This window comes from Hemicordylus capensis, chromosome 5 (genome assembly GCF_027244095.1).
Source record: "Hemicordylus capensis ecotype Gifberg chromosome 5, rHemCap1.1.pri, whole genome shotgun sequence".
NCBI lineage: Eukaryota > Metazoa > Chordata > Lepidosauria > Squamata > Cordylidae > Hemicordylus > Hemicordylus capensis.
In genome coordinates, this window is record NC_069661.1 from 49,965,322 (window position 1) to 49,982,001 (window position 16,680).

Genomic DNA, 16,680 nt, shown 5'->3' on the forward strand with positions numbered 1-16,680 from the left:
TGGCAACGAGTGCTCCAGCTACTTGTGTGGTTTTGTGATGCGTGTAATGTTGCACACACATTATTGCTGCTGCATCCAATACTGAGTTCAGACATAGTAAATTTTAAGATTAGTCCTTCTTCGCCACCTTACCTATAACTGAAATTCAAATCCCTCCTCATCCACAAACTCCCTAGGTGGTATTGGCTAAGTCAGTCTTTCTCAGCCTCAGTTCCCCATTTGTAGGATTACCTACTTCAAACATTTGTTGTGAGGATGAATGAGTAGATTGTGCTAACAAAGTTCTGTACACCAAAAGTACTGTAGAAGTATTAATAAGCTCATACAAATGTTCTATTTATCAATACCTGTTAATATTTTGATCACATTCTCTCTTTTTCCCCTCTCCCTTTTCTTCATTTCCCTTCTATTTCATTGAGATAACAGGCATGCTATGGGATCCTAAAAGTTCCGGAAGGCAGCTGGCTATGCCGAACTTGCGCTCTTGGTGTTCAGCCAAAGTGTTTGTTGTGTCCCAAGAAAGGCGGAGCCATGAAGCCAACTCGCAGTGGGACTAAATGGGTCCACGTTAGCTGTGCCCTCTGGATTCCAGAGGTAGGTGTACTGGGCAACTGACTTATATTATGATGCTCTATTAGAAAAATATTGTGTGGCCACATTTGGAGTACTGTGTACAGTTCTGGTCACCATACCTTAGAAAGGACATTATAGAAATGGAGAAGGTGCAGAAGAAGACAACCAAGATGATCAGGGGCCTAGAGCACCTTCCTTACAAGGCAAGGCTATAACACTTGGGCCTTTTTAATTTAGAAAAAAGACTGAGGGGAGATATGATAGAGGTCTATAAAATCATGTATGATGTGGAGAAAATTGGTAAGAGATAGATTTTTCTCCCTGTCCCATTACACTAGAATCAGGGGTCATCCCATGAAACTGATTGCCAAGAAATTTAGTACTGACAAAAGGAAGTACTTTTTCACACAACACAATTAACCTATGGAATTCTCTGCCACAAGATGTGGTGGCAGCCAACAACCTGGATGGCTTTAAGAAGGGTTTAGATAAATTCATGGAGGACAAGTCTATCGACTGCTATTAGTCTGAAGGCTATAGGCCACCTCCAGCCGAAGAAGCAAGATTTATCTAAATATGAGTTGTAGGGGAGCAACAGCAGGAGAGAGGGCATGTCCTCAGCTCTTGCCTGTGGGCTTCTCAGAGGTATCTGGTAGGCCACTGTAAGAAACAGGACCTTAGGCCTTGGGTCTCTTCCAGCAGGGGCTGTTCTTATAAAGTTTTACCATGAAAGATGTGTGTGTGTTCAGCAGCGATGGTGATAATGCAGCAGTGACAAACATGGCAGGCAGCATCAGGGATGACATCACAGAATCACAGCCAAACAGGCAGAGTGAGTCTGCTGCCCCAGCTGCATTTCTCTGGAAATAGAAGGCAACAGCAAGGCTAGGAATGATAGCTCACTTATCATAGCATCAGCAGCACTATCTTGCGTGATCAGAGCACTTGGAAGCCTCACAAGACACTGAGCAGTGGCAGGCAGGGTATGCAAGATGGCAAGCTGCCTATACGGCCAGAGACGTGGCTGGCCATAGAGGATTCATTTCAGGCTTAGCTAGAGCAGGCAAGCAGACCTGGAGAAGAAGAGGCCTCGGGTTCCCATTCTGTGGCTGGTTCTCTCCGCCCCCGCCCCCCTATATATATATATATATATATATATATATATATATATATATATATATATATATGAATGAATGAATGAAAGAAAGAAAGAAAGTAAGGAGTCTAATGTCAATGCAGCATTTGCTATGAGGAAACGAATAGAACCAGCTGGCACTTTTAGGGCCTGAAGGAAGCATAATTTTCAGGAGAGATCAGTAATTCAGTGCATGCACATATTCCTGTTGTACTTTATAGCTGGATTTGCAAGACGGAGAAAAGGGCACAGTGAATTACTCCTGATGAGTGTTTGATTTTCAGGTACTAATTTCGAATGCAAGGAAGAGTCAGTATAGTGGAGTGAAGTTTGGGTTTGGACTGGGGAGACCTGGATTGAAATTCCTGCTTACTGGGTGACCTTGGGGGCTCACTGTGTCTCAGGCCCGGTCATATGTGATGCAGAACCATGAGCCCAATGGATGTGGTTCCCGCCCCTCCTGCTCTCCCATCCATGTCTGTATGTTCGGGAGAGCAGACTGCAGAGAGGTGGGGTAGCTGGCTGTGTGGGCTTCCTTTTTCACAGGAGGACAGCCCACACAGCCAATCAGACCAGAGTGAAAGAGAAGCTTTCTCCCTCAACTCCGGCTCCATGGGGCCCAACTGCGTTGCCACTGTTCATACGTAATGCTGGTGCCACAGAAATTGGGTTTGTGGCAGCAAAACTCCACTCTTGACTGAAGGTTCAGAGTGGAGTGAGTGATACCACTGGTCGCTTTCCCCCCCGAGAAATCACTTTTCCCTGGTCTGTACGTTCAGGTTTGGGAACCAGAGGTGAAGGGACCTCTGGTTTCCAATCTGGTATGAACTGGGCCTCAGTGTAACTTACCTGACTGGTGTATTGTGGGGATAAAACTTACAATAGTATGTGTGCTGCTTTGCACTCTTTTGGAAAGACAATACATAGTTTCCTGTCTTTGGCAGGAAGTGCCAATATATGATTTCCTGTCCTCGGCATAAATTTTAACTACTGGACAGTTCATTTGATATGTTCATAGGTGGTGAAATAACCCATTTTTTGTTCATGACTTGGTGGTGTTGTTTTTTAATTAATACATTTTAAAATTAATCTTAGGTAAGCATTGGAAGTCCAGAAAAGATGGAGCCAATCACCAAGGTCTCTCATATTCCTAGCAGTAGATGGGCTCTGGTGTGCAGTCTTTGCAATGAGAAGGTTGGGGCATCTATACAGGTAAATAATTTGGCCAGTGTGTTATGAATATGTTTTTGCCAATTCACTCTTCCTCCAGTTTTTGTCACCAGATGCTGTTGTGAGGCTTCATTGATAATGCATGAAGTGCAACATTGTAGAGTGTACATACTGCACATCAATTTGGGATTTAATTTGGAGGCTGCTTTATGTTTGAAGATATCAGGACCTCAACCTGTGTTCTTATATTGCTTCTCAAAGCAATAAGCCTTGCTTTAAACTGTTAGCTGCCGATGGGTCACTCTGGTCTTTTGCTCTTCCAGATGGTTTTCTTAGATCCATAAGCCTATACAACGTTATGTTGTACCCATAAGCCTATATAATATTATGTTGCAGTCTATGCAACATTTTGTTGACAACATTATGTTGTCTTTGCACATGTGCATGTTTGTGTGTGAATGACTGTATATCCGTGCACACTTTAAAAGTGAACCTGGGTTTGGACCCCTTGAAATGCAAGATATAGATGGGAAGTAAAGTGCTGTGTTCATCATAAACTGCACCTGTGTATACTGTACACAGAGGGTGCCTGCCCTGAAAATGGTGTGTGAATAGGGCTATAATTGTTTCTAAAATGTTTTACTTGGACTTCAAAATGGAAGAAACTTGCACATTTATGGTGTCATTCCTGCCTCCTGTTATGTGGCTCATGCGGTTCGTGTGTGCCGTGCCCTCTCAGCTGGGTTATTTGGGCTTACGTGAAGCTGTCTGGCATTATGATGCTCTTATCTGGGTATCCAGTGTCTGCACATCATCCCCATAACCCAGTTCTCTGTTTCATGTTGCATTTTGGTTCTTCAAATGTTTGCTTGAAAAATATGTGGACAAGCTAATTTGAAAGGTGGATATAAAAAATAATGTGCTGTTCCTATTATCAGTCAAGTTAGAAACTTACAGAGGTTCTATTGTGAGCTGGCAAATTGGGCCAAGAGTTACTCCTCACCATCATTGACAGTAATTTAATGTGGATTTGAATGATATTGGAAACATGAATTTATTAAAAATGGAAGGTGATTAATGCTCCTAGTGTTAGCCAAGGAATGCTGGGCACTCCTCCCACCCTTCTGTAGACTGTTGGAGCAGCCAGGCCCTGTGCTGTGTGTCTGAACACAGGGCTTAGGTTTTCTGATTTCTGAAAACAGATTTTGGATTAGGCTAAGCCAAGTTGGTCTTGCAAACTGTTGCCCATTCAGAGCATCGCAACTAAAGTTAGATCATTGCTCAAATCCTGAAGAAAAACGGTACCACCCCCACCTTGACTGTCAAAGAATAAGTGGCTGAGATGGCACTAAGTTTCCCTTGGTGTAGGGTAGGCTCAGGAGAGCTAGTTGAATGTGAATGCCCCAGCCTACTGTAAGATCCAGTGGAATCTGTTGGCTTTAAATGTGGAAGTAAGTGTCTTTGGGAATTAAGGCAGATTGCCATGGATTTTGTAGAACTGGTTAGGAGGAATTTATTTGGAGAACGATTTGAAGGCTTTGGGTATTGTTGTGCACGTGGTTTTCCGATTCTTGCCTTAGAATTCTAAGGTGGGAAAGCTTTAGAAAGTTACTTGTATAGCAGAAAATGTGCCAGAAAGTTTAATGCACATTGCTTCTTTAAAGTTGGATGTTTATAGTAGGAAACGCTTGAGGTATCTCTGCAAGTTACTCATCTGGCTGCAGTAGCTATGTTGAGTAAGCATTTTTTTTACGATATATCTTCTACAGGATATTTGCATATGTGAAAGAAGCAATCACATGATCTAGGTCAGTGAGCTTCACTTCTTTTCATGTGGGGGCCACTTTGGCCAAAAAACGCCTCAACATTCAATGTGAGAGCCATTTCCCATGGTGCTGATCCTCCACTCAGTACTACAGTTTTCTCAGTGCTTGGAGGGCCCTTTAAGAGAGACAGAACCTGCTTTTAAGAGTTCTAGGAGGAAAGTACTGGGAAGGGCTACACTCTGTGCTAGGGATGTGCATAAAACCGGTTCTCCCGGTTCGGTTCGGGTCCGAACCGGGTCCGGACCGGACCGGGGTGGTTCGGTTTTGGTTTTGCCAGACCACCCCCCCGGTCCGGTTCGGTTTCGAACCGGTTCGGATCCGAACCGAACCGGTTCGGATCACAAAAAGTGGCTGGTTTTGAAGGAGACATTGTGTTCTACCTGCCTCCCAAATTTCAAGTCGATTGGACCTTCCTCTGATTTTTTACAAATTTTTTTCAAAAAATAAATTTTTGCCCATAACTCACAATGTGGAGCCCTTAGGGGCAAAAAAGCTGGGGTGGGTGGTAGCCACCCATGGGTGTCCTCCACCCCAAAAATCCCAAGGCAATTGGTGGCTCCTAGTATTATTGGTGAATTTCTGAAGAAAATTTTTTTTCCCATTGGCTAGAATGGGGGTTCGGGGCTGCCCCAGACCCACCTCTGTGGGGTGGCAGCACCCCCAAAGTGGGTCCGGGGCCATGGCAAAAATGCCCTCAGTCCCCCCCAGCAATCCCCGTAGAGATAGGAGTGATGGTTCTGTTGTTTTTCTGAGGTATTCTGAGTGTAGATTCTATGATAGCTTATGAGATTTCCAATGAGACACCATGAATCCACTCTCATTTGCTATCACAGAATCCACACTCACTCAGAACACCTCAGAAAAACAACAGAACCATCACTCCTATCTCTACGGGGATTGCTGGGAGGGACTGAGGGCATTTTTGCCATGGCCCCGGACCCACTTTGGCGGTGCTGCCACCCCACAGAGGCGGGTCTGGGGCAGCCCCGAACCCCCATTCTAGCCAATGGAAAAAAATTTTTTCTTCAGAAATTCACCAATAATACTAGGAGCAACCCAACAATTGCCACCCCATCTTTTTGGCCCCTCTCTCTGGGCGCCCTAACACGTAACACCTAGTCAGTCCATCTTAATGCCTACCTACTACCACCACTCCTATCCAAGCAAGTAAGAGGAGGACACTCAGAGAGACAACACCCACTCTCTGATCTAACAAAAAGGCCACTGCTGTGCTGCCTGCCAGCACAGCAGCAGCAGCGGAGCAGCACACTAAGCACAAGAGCAGCACACACAGAGAAGAAGCAGGAGGCGGAGCAGCAGAGCAGCAGACCTGCCGCTCTGCATGATGGGTGACGTGATGCCCAAAGGAACCACCGCCTCACTCAGTGCCTGCCACTGACTAGGCCCGACAGACAGAAGCCAGCCAACCTGCTCTGCTCTGCTCTGATGCTCCCCATGGATGATGCACACACACCCTACATCTGCATCCCAATGACCAGACCAGACCAGACCAAGTGCGCAGAGTCAGCACAGGCCAGCAGCCACCAGCCCAGCAACAACAACAGCTACTACTGCTACCACCACAACCAGTGTTGCCGCTACAATAACATTCCCAGTCCAGTCACGCGCGCCACAGCCTGAGCCTAGCACACAGCCAACAGCTGCTGCCAGCCAGTGCCTGGCAAGCCCAGCCAACATGAGGAGGAGAGAGCTAACAAGTAGACGGCGCACGCACATCACCAACCCATCACGACGGCGCAACTGCAAGGGGAGAGGGCACAATTACAGGCAGGAGGAGGAGGAGGAGGAGGAGGAGGAGGAGGCGGGCGAGGCAATCCTAGCACAGATTTGAAAGTTTAAAATCCACCAGGACATCTTCTAGAATCTAGACTTCTGTTTTTTCTACCACCAGCTGTAGTGTCTAGTTAGTCAGTGTGCTGTGCAGCTGAGCTGAGCTGAGCTGAGCTGCATGTGAGGAAGGGTGATTGTAGCTAGTTCTTTAGTTTCAGCAGACTGAGCATTGAGCATGGGCAGTGGCCTTGGGAAGCAACACAATTACACGACACTCACCTGCTGCTGCTGGTTCTAGAAGTTGCCTCTTCTCGTCTTCACCTCTTCGTGTGTGTGTGTGTGTGTGTGCAGTGAGTGCATGCCTTTTGCCTTGCTGGAAAGAAATGCTTCTCTGGTCCACCACCACATATCTGCTCAAGGACACAGAGGCCCAAGGCAGAGGTGGTGGCACCAGTGTGAGTGCATGTGTGCTGGTGGTGTTTGCCACCACAGGTGTTTTGTGTGTGTATGTGTGCGCTGCTAGCTAGGAGGGGGGAGGGAGGCAGGGAGGGAGGCTGGGAGGCAGGGGGGAGGAAAGGGGAGGGGGAGAGGGATGTAGAGGGGATTGAAGGGGGGAGGGTCCGGCTCAGAGTTGGTCAGCCACATATTTGTGCACACACGTGCTCACGTGTGTGCTTCGGTGGGAGAGACCAGACTCTCATCATCTGCCAGACCGGGGTTGGGGGCAGGTGAGGCGGTGGTGGGCTGGAAGGGAGGGAGGATGGAAGGTGGTGAAGAGGAAGGGGAGAGGATGAGAGGGGAAGGATGGAGGGAGGCATGGGGGGGAGGAAAAAAAACATGTAGACAGACACACACCACACTACACACAGAAAGCATCCACACACAGAGACAGTGCTAGGCATCCATTCACACAGACAGACAGACAGACAGACAGACACACAACAGGAAGAGACAGACTGAGCCTGCACCACACACACACACACAGACCCAATTCCCCCCCTGCACAGTTATCAATCAATATGTTGTGTTGGCAGCCAGTTCATTGCTATTCTGATGGTTTTGGGTTTTTTGCCATCAGCCAACATCAACAGTGACCACAATCAAGATGAACATAAGATGATAATAATTCATTCGTTTCATTTCAAAAAATCACCCAATCATCTTCTCCATGTAAACCAAGCCCCCCACACATGATTTCTGGTGACATTTTCAATAAAATCAATTCATTTGGCATTCATCATTTTGTTCTCCCTTTGTCACCTTTTTTTCTTTCTTTTGCATAATTTTGAGGCTTGATTTTGACATGGGGTTTTTAAAGAAAAAATTATTTACATGTTTATTTACATACAGTATTTACATATCTACACTGCATTTTTGAACGTATACCCGCCGCTGCCGCTAAGTCTAGTACTCCGTGGGCTGTGCTACTTTGGGGGGGTGTGCCGTGCCCACGCCAGGTCCCCAAATGCTGACAGGTGGATAGATAAAGGGCCTGTGCTGGTCAGCATTGGGTTTCTTTTTAGGTGGGCGTGGGCATTGTAAACATCTGGCCAGTCGCAGCACTACAACTACTACTACAACTGCATCTCTGTGTGGGCACACTACACGCTGCGACTGGCTGGCACGGCTCAGCATCTGTCACGTCAGCTCAGCTAGAGGTGGAAGGGGGGAGGGTAGGGATAAGCACAGAGTTCGAGCCAGGCAGGTGACCAACCATGGGGCAACCCACGGTAATCACTCGCCCGTCTCAAACTGCAGCTTGGGGTAGCCCAACAGGGGGAGGTTCACCTTAAGGAAGACCAGCTGCTCCACCAGACCAGGGTCCAAGCGGGAGCGAGAGGGTGTCACCACGTCCCCGGCACGTGAAAACACCCGCTCGCTCTGGACACTGGTTGGGGGGCAGGAGAGGAGGCGCACAGCCACCACCGCCAGGTCCGGCCAGACTTGGCGGCGGCTCGCCCAGAACTGTGCGCAGTCCACGCCGTCTCCCTCCACAGGCTCCTCCAAGTACTGCGCAACGCATTGCTCAGCACTGGAGGGGGGCCTGGCAGGTCGAGCCTCCCGCATACCAGGCATGGCGCCATAGCAGAACCGCTGAAACCACTGGGCGGATCTCGAGTCGGTAGCAAATGGCTGCTGCGATGGCGCCGCCTGGGATGCCGCGCTGCTGGACTGGGAAGAGGGAGGGGAAGGGGAAGCTGACGCCGGCTGGCCGCCCATGCTGCTGCTGGGTGCGGGTTGGGCCGCGAGGGCTGCCCCCGCACCACTACCAACACCCTGGTCTCTGCGGGCCCTAGCGGCCTCCTCCTCCCTAACCTTCTCGACCAGGATGCCCTTCCACCTGGGCAAGTCGTCGGCACTCACGGCATTGCCCTTGAGGGCTGGGTGACAGAGACAAGCGAGGACATACTCCTCCCTGTCTCCCAGCACATCAACGAGCCGCTTGTCAACCCCAGACCTCAGCCTCCCAGCCAGAGCACGACCCTCTGGCGTGGTCAGAGAGATATGGAGTCCACCCATCAGCTTCTCGAGACCAACAGCTGTGGGCAGCGCCTGGCTCAAGGGAGTGGTGTCGCCACACAAGCCCTTCGTGGCAAGCTGGAAGGGCTCGAGTGCCGACACCGCCTCGGACATCTGCTTCCACTCTGCGTTCGAGAAGTCGCAGACATCCAAGGACTCGTCCCTCGCCAGGGCGACAAGGGCTCTCTCCTGCTCCAACAGGCGCTGGAACAGGAGGAAGGTGGAGTTCCACCGCGTCTCCACATCCGTAGGGATGAGATGGCGAGGAAGGCCAAGGTCATCCTGCTTCTGGCGAAGCAGTCTCCTGGACTTCTCGCTGCGGTGGAAGTGGGCGGCCAGCTTGCGGGACTTATCCACAAGCGTAGCCGTGGCAGCAACAGCACCTGCGATGGGGCGGGCCCCCTTCTCCTGGGACGCCCTCAGCTCCTTAAGGCCAAGGGCGTCCCTGACGGTCAGATGGAGCGTGTGTGCCATACACCGTATGTTCACACAGTCCATGACTGTCTCGACAGCGGCGGTAACGTTGGCTCCATTGTCGGTGACAATGAAGCCGCGGGAGAGGTGTGGACACCCGCCAATCCACTCCTCTATCTGGCGGTCGAGTACGGCCGCCACCTCCTCCGCGGTGTGCCTCGTGTCCATCGTCTCCACGTGCAGGACGGCCCACCTGTGCCGTAGTGCATCGGGAGCCGCGCCGGACCCGGAAGCATCGCCCGCGGAGGTCCCCTCACTCTCCGGTCCCCACCAGTGGGCAGTGAGGGCCAGGAAAGAAGCGTGCATCCCACTGACACTGGTCCAGAGGTCAGTCGTGAAATGCACGCTTGTCCCGGCCGGAGCTGCACGCAGCTCGGCCGACACGAGCTCCCTGCACCGGCGGTACAGGGAGGGGACCACGTTCCGGCTGAACGTCGTCCTTGAGGGGATGACGTATTCGGGAGCCAGGTATTGGAGAATACGGCGGAAGCCGTTGTTCTCGACCACCTGAAACGGCTGGTCATCGGTGGAAATCATCTCCCCTATGAGGCGGGTGAGGTGATGATGGTCCACGCGAACAATACGCTGGCTGCCCGAGGACTGCGTCCACCGCTGGACGGGCAGTGTAGCCTGCCTGCTGGCTGGCACACTGCCGCTGCCCGCCCTAGTGGCAGATGCACAAGGCGCACTAGCGCTGCCAGCCTGTCCCCTGAGACCTGGGTGGTGACGCTCTAGGTGTCTCCACATAGGCGTCGTACCCAGGTGCGCAGGGTCCCTTCCACGGCTGACAAGCATCCTGCAGTGGACACAGCGGGCGTGGAATGGGGCATCTTGAGGGACCTCAAAATGCACCCATGCACCACTGCCCTTGGCCTCCTGCGCCCTGGGCGCCGTCCTAGGCCGTTTCTCGCAGGGTGGCTGCAGTCCTAGGGGGGGGGCGGCCGCCGCTGCCTGCCCACTGCTGCCACCCAACCCGCCCCTTCCGCCCTCCACAGCGGAGGAAGGGCCCGGCTCAACTGGCATCGGAGAGGCAGGCCTCTCCTCCACCACCTCGCCAGACCGCTCCCCACCAGAGTGTCGGGCTTCACGAGGGGGGGCCCCACTGAGCGGCGAAAGGATAGGGGGAAGGGGCCCCAGAGGGAGGGAGAACCTGGCTGCATCGCTGCCAGCCGCATGGTCCTCACCGCCCTCTACCTGCTCTTCCAACTCCACAGTCTCCTCCACCTCAACAACTGGCGGTAGCTCAGCAGCACCTGGTGCCGCCGGCGAGGAGGGACCCGCCACAGCCCTAACAGTGCCTCTGCCTCTGCCGCGATTGGCGGCAGCAGGCGTGGGGAACTGAATCCTGCGCACCAAAGATGGGGCCGGAGCAAAGAATTCTCCAATGGGGAGAACTGGGGTGTCCTCAGGCTCCCCGCGTCCTCTCCCTCCCCGTGCCGCAGGCGCACCCCGCACCTGGCCTCTCCCACCTCTGCCTGCCAGCCTTGAGCGAGCCCTGCCCACCACACGGCGCTCAGACATGCTGCTAGGTCAGAAGGAGGGAGACTTTAGGAGGAAGGCCAGACAGGGTCAAAAAAATAATTTGGAGGGGCTTAGGGGCCAAAAAAAAGGCAGCTGATTTGGAGGCGGCGGGGGGGAAGTTTGTTTTCAAAAAAGGAAGCCAATTGGGGGGAAAGGAAGACTTTTTGATATGGGGGGGGAAGCCAATCGAAGTGAGGGGGAGGGTGTCCTTTTTGAATTTGGGAGTCAACCACCAAGCCAATTGGGGAGATGGGTCTGGGAGGGGTTTTTTTTAGAAAAATAGGGGGTTAAAGGGTGGAACCCCGGTGTGGGAGGGTGGCACGGGCAGTTGGGTGGAGTAGTTGTGGTGTGGGTGGCAAGTTTTTAGCTTTTTTTGGGGGGGAGAGTGGATGGGGGGAGGGCACAGCACCTACCGGGGGTGGGGGAGGGATGCAGTCAACGCTTGGGAACCTGCAGATCAAAGGAGGAAACCCTTATTTAGTGAACTGGAACACAAAGTGTGGGTTCTGGGGGGTGGTTCTCAAGTAATGCTCCTGTGGGGGGAGCATCAAACTCAATGCAGCCTATTTAGTGACTCTAAATTGCACACAACCAAAACCAGAACCCAGTCACACCAACACAGAGGTTGAGCCCACCCACTCTGTGACTCTGCCTGCCCAATGCCATGGCAAGCAAGCAGCAGCAAACACTTGATGGCAGCCTCATGGATTGAACATCATGATCATCATCATACGTGTGTATTGGCCCAGCATGTAGTGGCAGCATCAGAGCCCAGCCAGGACCCCACTCAGACTGCCCCAGAGGCAAGGAAGCACTCTGGCATGGCATGGGCCCAGCATGTAGTGGCAGCATCAGAGCCCAGCCAGGACCCCACTCAGACTGCCCCAGAGGCAAGGAAGCACTCTGGCATGGCATGGGCCCAGCATGTAGTGGCAGCATCGCATCAGAACCCTGGACCCCACTCAGACTGCCCCAGAGGCAAGGAAGCACTCTGGAAGGCACCTGTTCAAAAACCACCTGCAAGACGCATGCAATGCAACGCAACACACAGCAGCAATTTCTTTACTGGGCATGGGCATGAAGACACAAGTTTTACAACAGTACATCTCCTCTCCAAGGTTCCCTCCCTCCTCCCCACACCCAAATGCATTTCAGAATAGGGGTGTCCCTATTTAAAACCGCCAGCTAGGGAGAGAAAGGGGCAACAAAAGGTGCACAATCGCACACGCACTAACCCCTCTTCTTCCGGTCCTTCTCCTGCCGCTCACTGCTGGTCACGGATTCGCCGCCGCCAGCCAGCCACCCTGGGCTGAGACACAGCAGGGCGGCCGCACGAGGCACACAGGCAACCGGGGTAGTTCAACAACGATGGAGGGGCAGAAGTGAGGAGACAACACTATTTGTGTCGCTCAACTCACCCCCAAGCAGAGACAAAATCAACCAAAAACTATAAAAAGAAAAAAAAAACCGATGGCAGCCGCCAGGTGGGTAGGCTACTGTGTGCGGCTGCAGCTGTGGGAGAGGAGGTGGAAAGTGAAGGGGAGCAGAGAGAGAAAAGACTAAGAGAGAGAGAAAAGAGAGGGGGGGAGGGACAAAGAGAAAGAGAGGAGAGAGAGAGAAAAGAAAGAGAGAGAGAGGAGAAAGAGAGATGATAGAGAGAAAGAGGAGAGAGGAGAAGCGCAGCGCAGCAGGGAGGGGGGATTCAGGTGTGGGGGGAGGACACAGCAGTAGCAGCGGTCCAAAGAGGTGGGGGGAGCAGAGAGGGTGTGTGTGGTTGGGGGCTAGTGTGTGGCAGGGGGCCTGGGGTAAGTGGAGAGAGTCGGGGGCAAGGAGAAAAAGAGGTGGGGTGGGGGGAGCAGAGAGGGTGTGTGTGGTTGGGGCTAGTGTGTGGCAGGGGGCCTGGGGTAAGTGGAGAGAGTCAGGGGCAAGGAGGAAAAGAGGTGGGGTGGGGGGAGCAGAGAGGGTGTGTGTGGTTGGGGGCTAGTGTGTGGCAGGGGGCCTGGGGTAAGTGGAGAGAGTCGGGGGCAAGGAGGAAAAGAGGTGGGGTGGGGGGAGCAGAGAGGGTGTGTGTGGTTGGGGCTAGTGTGTGGCAGGGGGCCTGGGGTAAGTGGAGAGAGTCGGGGGCAAGGAGGAAAAGAGGTGGGGTGGGGGGAGCAGAGAGGGTGTGTGTGGTTGGGGCTAGTGTGTGGTAGGGGGCCTGGGGTAAGTGGAGAGAGTCGGGGGCAAGGAGGAAAAGAGGTGGGGTGGGGGGAGCAGAGAGGGTGTGTGTGGTTGGGGCTAGTGTGTGGCAGGGGGCCTGGGGTAAGTGGAGAGAGTCGGGGGCAAGGAGAAAAAGAGGTGGGGTGGGGGGAGCAGAGAGGGTGTGTGTGGTTGGGGCTAGTGTGTGGCAGGGGGCCTGGGGTAAGTGGAGAGAGTCGGGGGCAAGGAGAAAAAGAGGTGGGGTGGGGGGAGCAGAGAGGCTGTGTGTGGTTGGGGGCTAGTGTGTGGCAGGGGGCCTGGGGTAAGTGGAGAGAGTCGGGGGCAAGGAGAAAAAGAGGTGGGGTGGGGGGAGCAGAGAGGGTGTGTGTGGTTGGGGGCTAGTGTGTGGCAGGGGGCCTGGGGTAAGTGGAGAGAGTCGGGGGCAAGGAGAAAAAGAGGTGGGGTGGGGGGAGCAGAGAGGGTGTGTGTGGTTGGGGCTAGTGTGTGGCAGGGGGCCTGGGGTAAGTGGAGAGAGTCGGGGGCAAGGAGGAAAAGAGGTGGGGTGGGGGGAGCAGAGAGGCTGTGTGTGGTTGGGGGCTAGTGTGTGGCAGGGGGCCTGGGGTAAGTGGAGAGAGTCGGGGGCAAGGAGAAAAAGAGGTGGGGTGGGGGGAGCAGAGAGGGTGTGTGTGGTTGGGGCTAGTGTGTGGCAGGGGGCCTGGGGTAAGTGGAGAGAGTCGGGGGCAAGGAGGAAAAGAGGTGGGGTGGGGGGAGCAGAGAGGGTGTGTGTGGTTGGGGGCTAGTGTGTGGCAGGGGGCCTGGGGTGAGTGGAGAGAGTCAGGGGCAAGGAGAAAAAGAGGTGGGGTGGGGGGAGCAGAGAGGGTGTGTGTGGTTGGGGGCTAGTGTGTGGCAGAGGGGTGTTGGGGGGAAGGGGAGGTGGCAACAACAAACAGCAAAGGAGAAACTGGAACAACTCGGGCAGCAGCAGCGATTAGGCTGGATGGGGTGGTTGGGGGAGGAGCTGGGCCTGGGCTAGGGTAGGGTCTGCGAGGAGGGAGGGTGGGGGGGGCAGGCGGGGGGGGAGGAGGAGGAGGAGGGTAGCAAAATATATAAAGCAATATATATCAAGAGAACACAAGCCAGAAGTTTAAAAAAAAAATTAAAAGAAAGACTATAACCAGCAGAAAAAACTTGGGGGTGGGGGTGTGGGGAGGGGGAACCAAACACAGACTCTGAGGGGGGCCACTAAGTGAACAGAGACAATGAAACCACAATTGCTGCAAATTAATAATAGCAAATGAATAAGTGGAACCAAGCAAAGAAAACTGGACTCGGTTTGGCAGCAGCAAACTTGGGAGAAGGCTGGATGGGGTGGGGTTGGGGTGGGGTGTGGTTGGACTTGGAGGGGCAAGTTGGGAGCAGGGAACCAAAACTGATTATATGGGACAACAAGAAACAACAACAGAATCCTCTGGGGGTGGGGGGGAGGGATTCAGGGAACCAACTCGCAGGGCAGCAGCAGTCAGCAGAAACAAACAAAATGGTACAATTTAAGCAAAACCAGCAAGCAATATATAACTGAAACCAATGGAATGCAATGTGAAAATCAAAAAGTTGGACAACAACAAGGCAGGACAAAGAGCAATAATTAATGGAAGAAGATTTAAAGCAATGAGGATGCAGTGGGTGGGAGTGGGGGAGGGGGAGGGTAGGCCCAAAGGATGAGAAGGGAAAGGGGGGGGAGGGGGGGGGAGAAAAGCAGACAGACAAGGAACAGGGAAAATTGGGGGAAATTAAGAAGAAAGTAAAGTGAAGTAACACACAGTATACAGACAAGAGACAGACAGAGAGAGGAGACACACAGAGAGTCACAAAGGGCAGGTGGACAAAGGATTAGACAGAGCACACACAGAGAGACACAGGACACAGTCAGGACTCACAGAGACACCAGAGCAGCCAGCAAAGGGCAAGCAGGTCTCAGAGATGATCCCACAACTGCAGCCAAGAGAAGTTTCCAGAGAAGAGGCTTGGGTTTATATAGGTTTGAAATTCCCTCCTTTGGGAGCCCCCACCTTTGCACTCCCCCCACGGCCAACAGGGTGCCAGCTCTCAACAGTGCAACAGCCAAGCAGCCTACCAGACCAAAGGACTCATTCTGGCCAATCAAGGATCAATAGCGCAGCCAATACAATGCCTGGAAATAGCATCACAAAATGGATGCAAGGAGGAGCAAAAGTTTCGGGAAGGAGACACAAAATGGAGGACACACTTTAAAGAGACACTGAGTTAGACTCAATTTCATTCCCGAACCGGTTCGGGAAACCCGAGCCGGTTCGGTACCGAACCGGCTCGAATTCGGTCCGGCTCGGTCCCCGGGAGGGCCCGATTCGGTCCGGGATCGAGCCGCCGGATCCGGACCGGTTCGGACGAACCGGTCCGGATCCGAACCGAACCGCACATCCCTACTCTGTGCATGCCTTCCAAGATGGTGCAGGAGCTCAAGAGGGCTTTCCTCCCTTTCCCTTAAAGGAGCACCCCTCCCCACAGCGCTGGGCAACGTTAGCAGGTGTTAATGCTAACATGAAATGCACTAATGACTAAGATTTTATACAGATGCTATTTAAACATATAAAAAGAGGACACCATGCTTCAAATATGAACACACTAAAAAGTATTATAAGGTGTACAGTGAGATTAAAATGTTGAAGTTCAGCTACAGAGCCTGGTCCACTACTTATATAAATGATTTAAAATTAAAGTCCCTGTACAACATATAAAGGATTGGGTCAATGTGTTTCATCAGTCTTCTATCACAACAATATTCCTTATTATTGTTCACAAATGAGCACTGTACGGTGAGAATGGTTGACTCCATGTGGTGCTAACAGGACTGTGCAGAGAATTCAGCTTTGGCCGAAATTTCACACAGGTCCAATAAGCAATTAGGGAGCTGCACTTAAGGCTGATGGGGGCTGCAGCTGGTCCCTGGACCTTACAGGATATTTGCATGTGTGGCAGAAGCAATTGCATGATCTAGGTCAGTGAACTTCACTTCTTTCCAGTGAAGATCACTGACCTAGGTTGTGTCTACACGACTTGGTTTTTTCACCATCTGTCACTGAAAATAACAAGAAGCTGGTGGATTGTGCACCTCATTCTGCTTTTTGATTCTTAGGTCCCTGATTAATGTTCCATTTCCTGTTTATGCTCCCCTGCCTTGTTAAAGTTAGTACTTTAGAGATACCACCTTCCCACAATTTGTTCCCATGGGTGTGTCTTCAAGATCCTCCTCATGGTTATCGGACCATCCTATCTCCTTCACTCTGTGTGTGTGTGTGTGTGTGTGTGTGTGTGTGTGTGTGTAAAAGCAAGCTAGCAAGCTGATGTTGTGTGTATGTACTGATCCACTCTGGATAACTAAAATATTTCTTCTGCTAGTTTATTTGGAGGGTGGGTAAAGGCAAGGAGACCCCCTCCCCCCCTTTTTTTGTCTTT

General features: G+C 52.2%; 1 protein-coding gene across 8 annotated transcripts in view; it reads left to right on the forward strand.

The window, feature by feature from the left end:
* JADE1 (jade family PHD finger 1) overlaps positions 1 to 16,680 on the forward strand; it is a 100,911-nt gene that overhangs the window by 60,641 nt on the left and 23,590 nt on the right. For all 8 annotated transcript variants that reach the window (XM_053253309.1, XM_053253305.1, XM_053253308.1 and 5 more), the window contains 2 exons: positions 427 to 594; positions 2,804 to 2,920. In XM_053253309.1, coding sequence (XP_053109284.1) covers positions 427 to 594; positions 2,804 to 2,920 — 285 coding nt within the window. The remainder of the gene's footprint in view (positions 1 to 426; positions 595 to 2,803; positions 2,921 to 16,680) is intronic.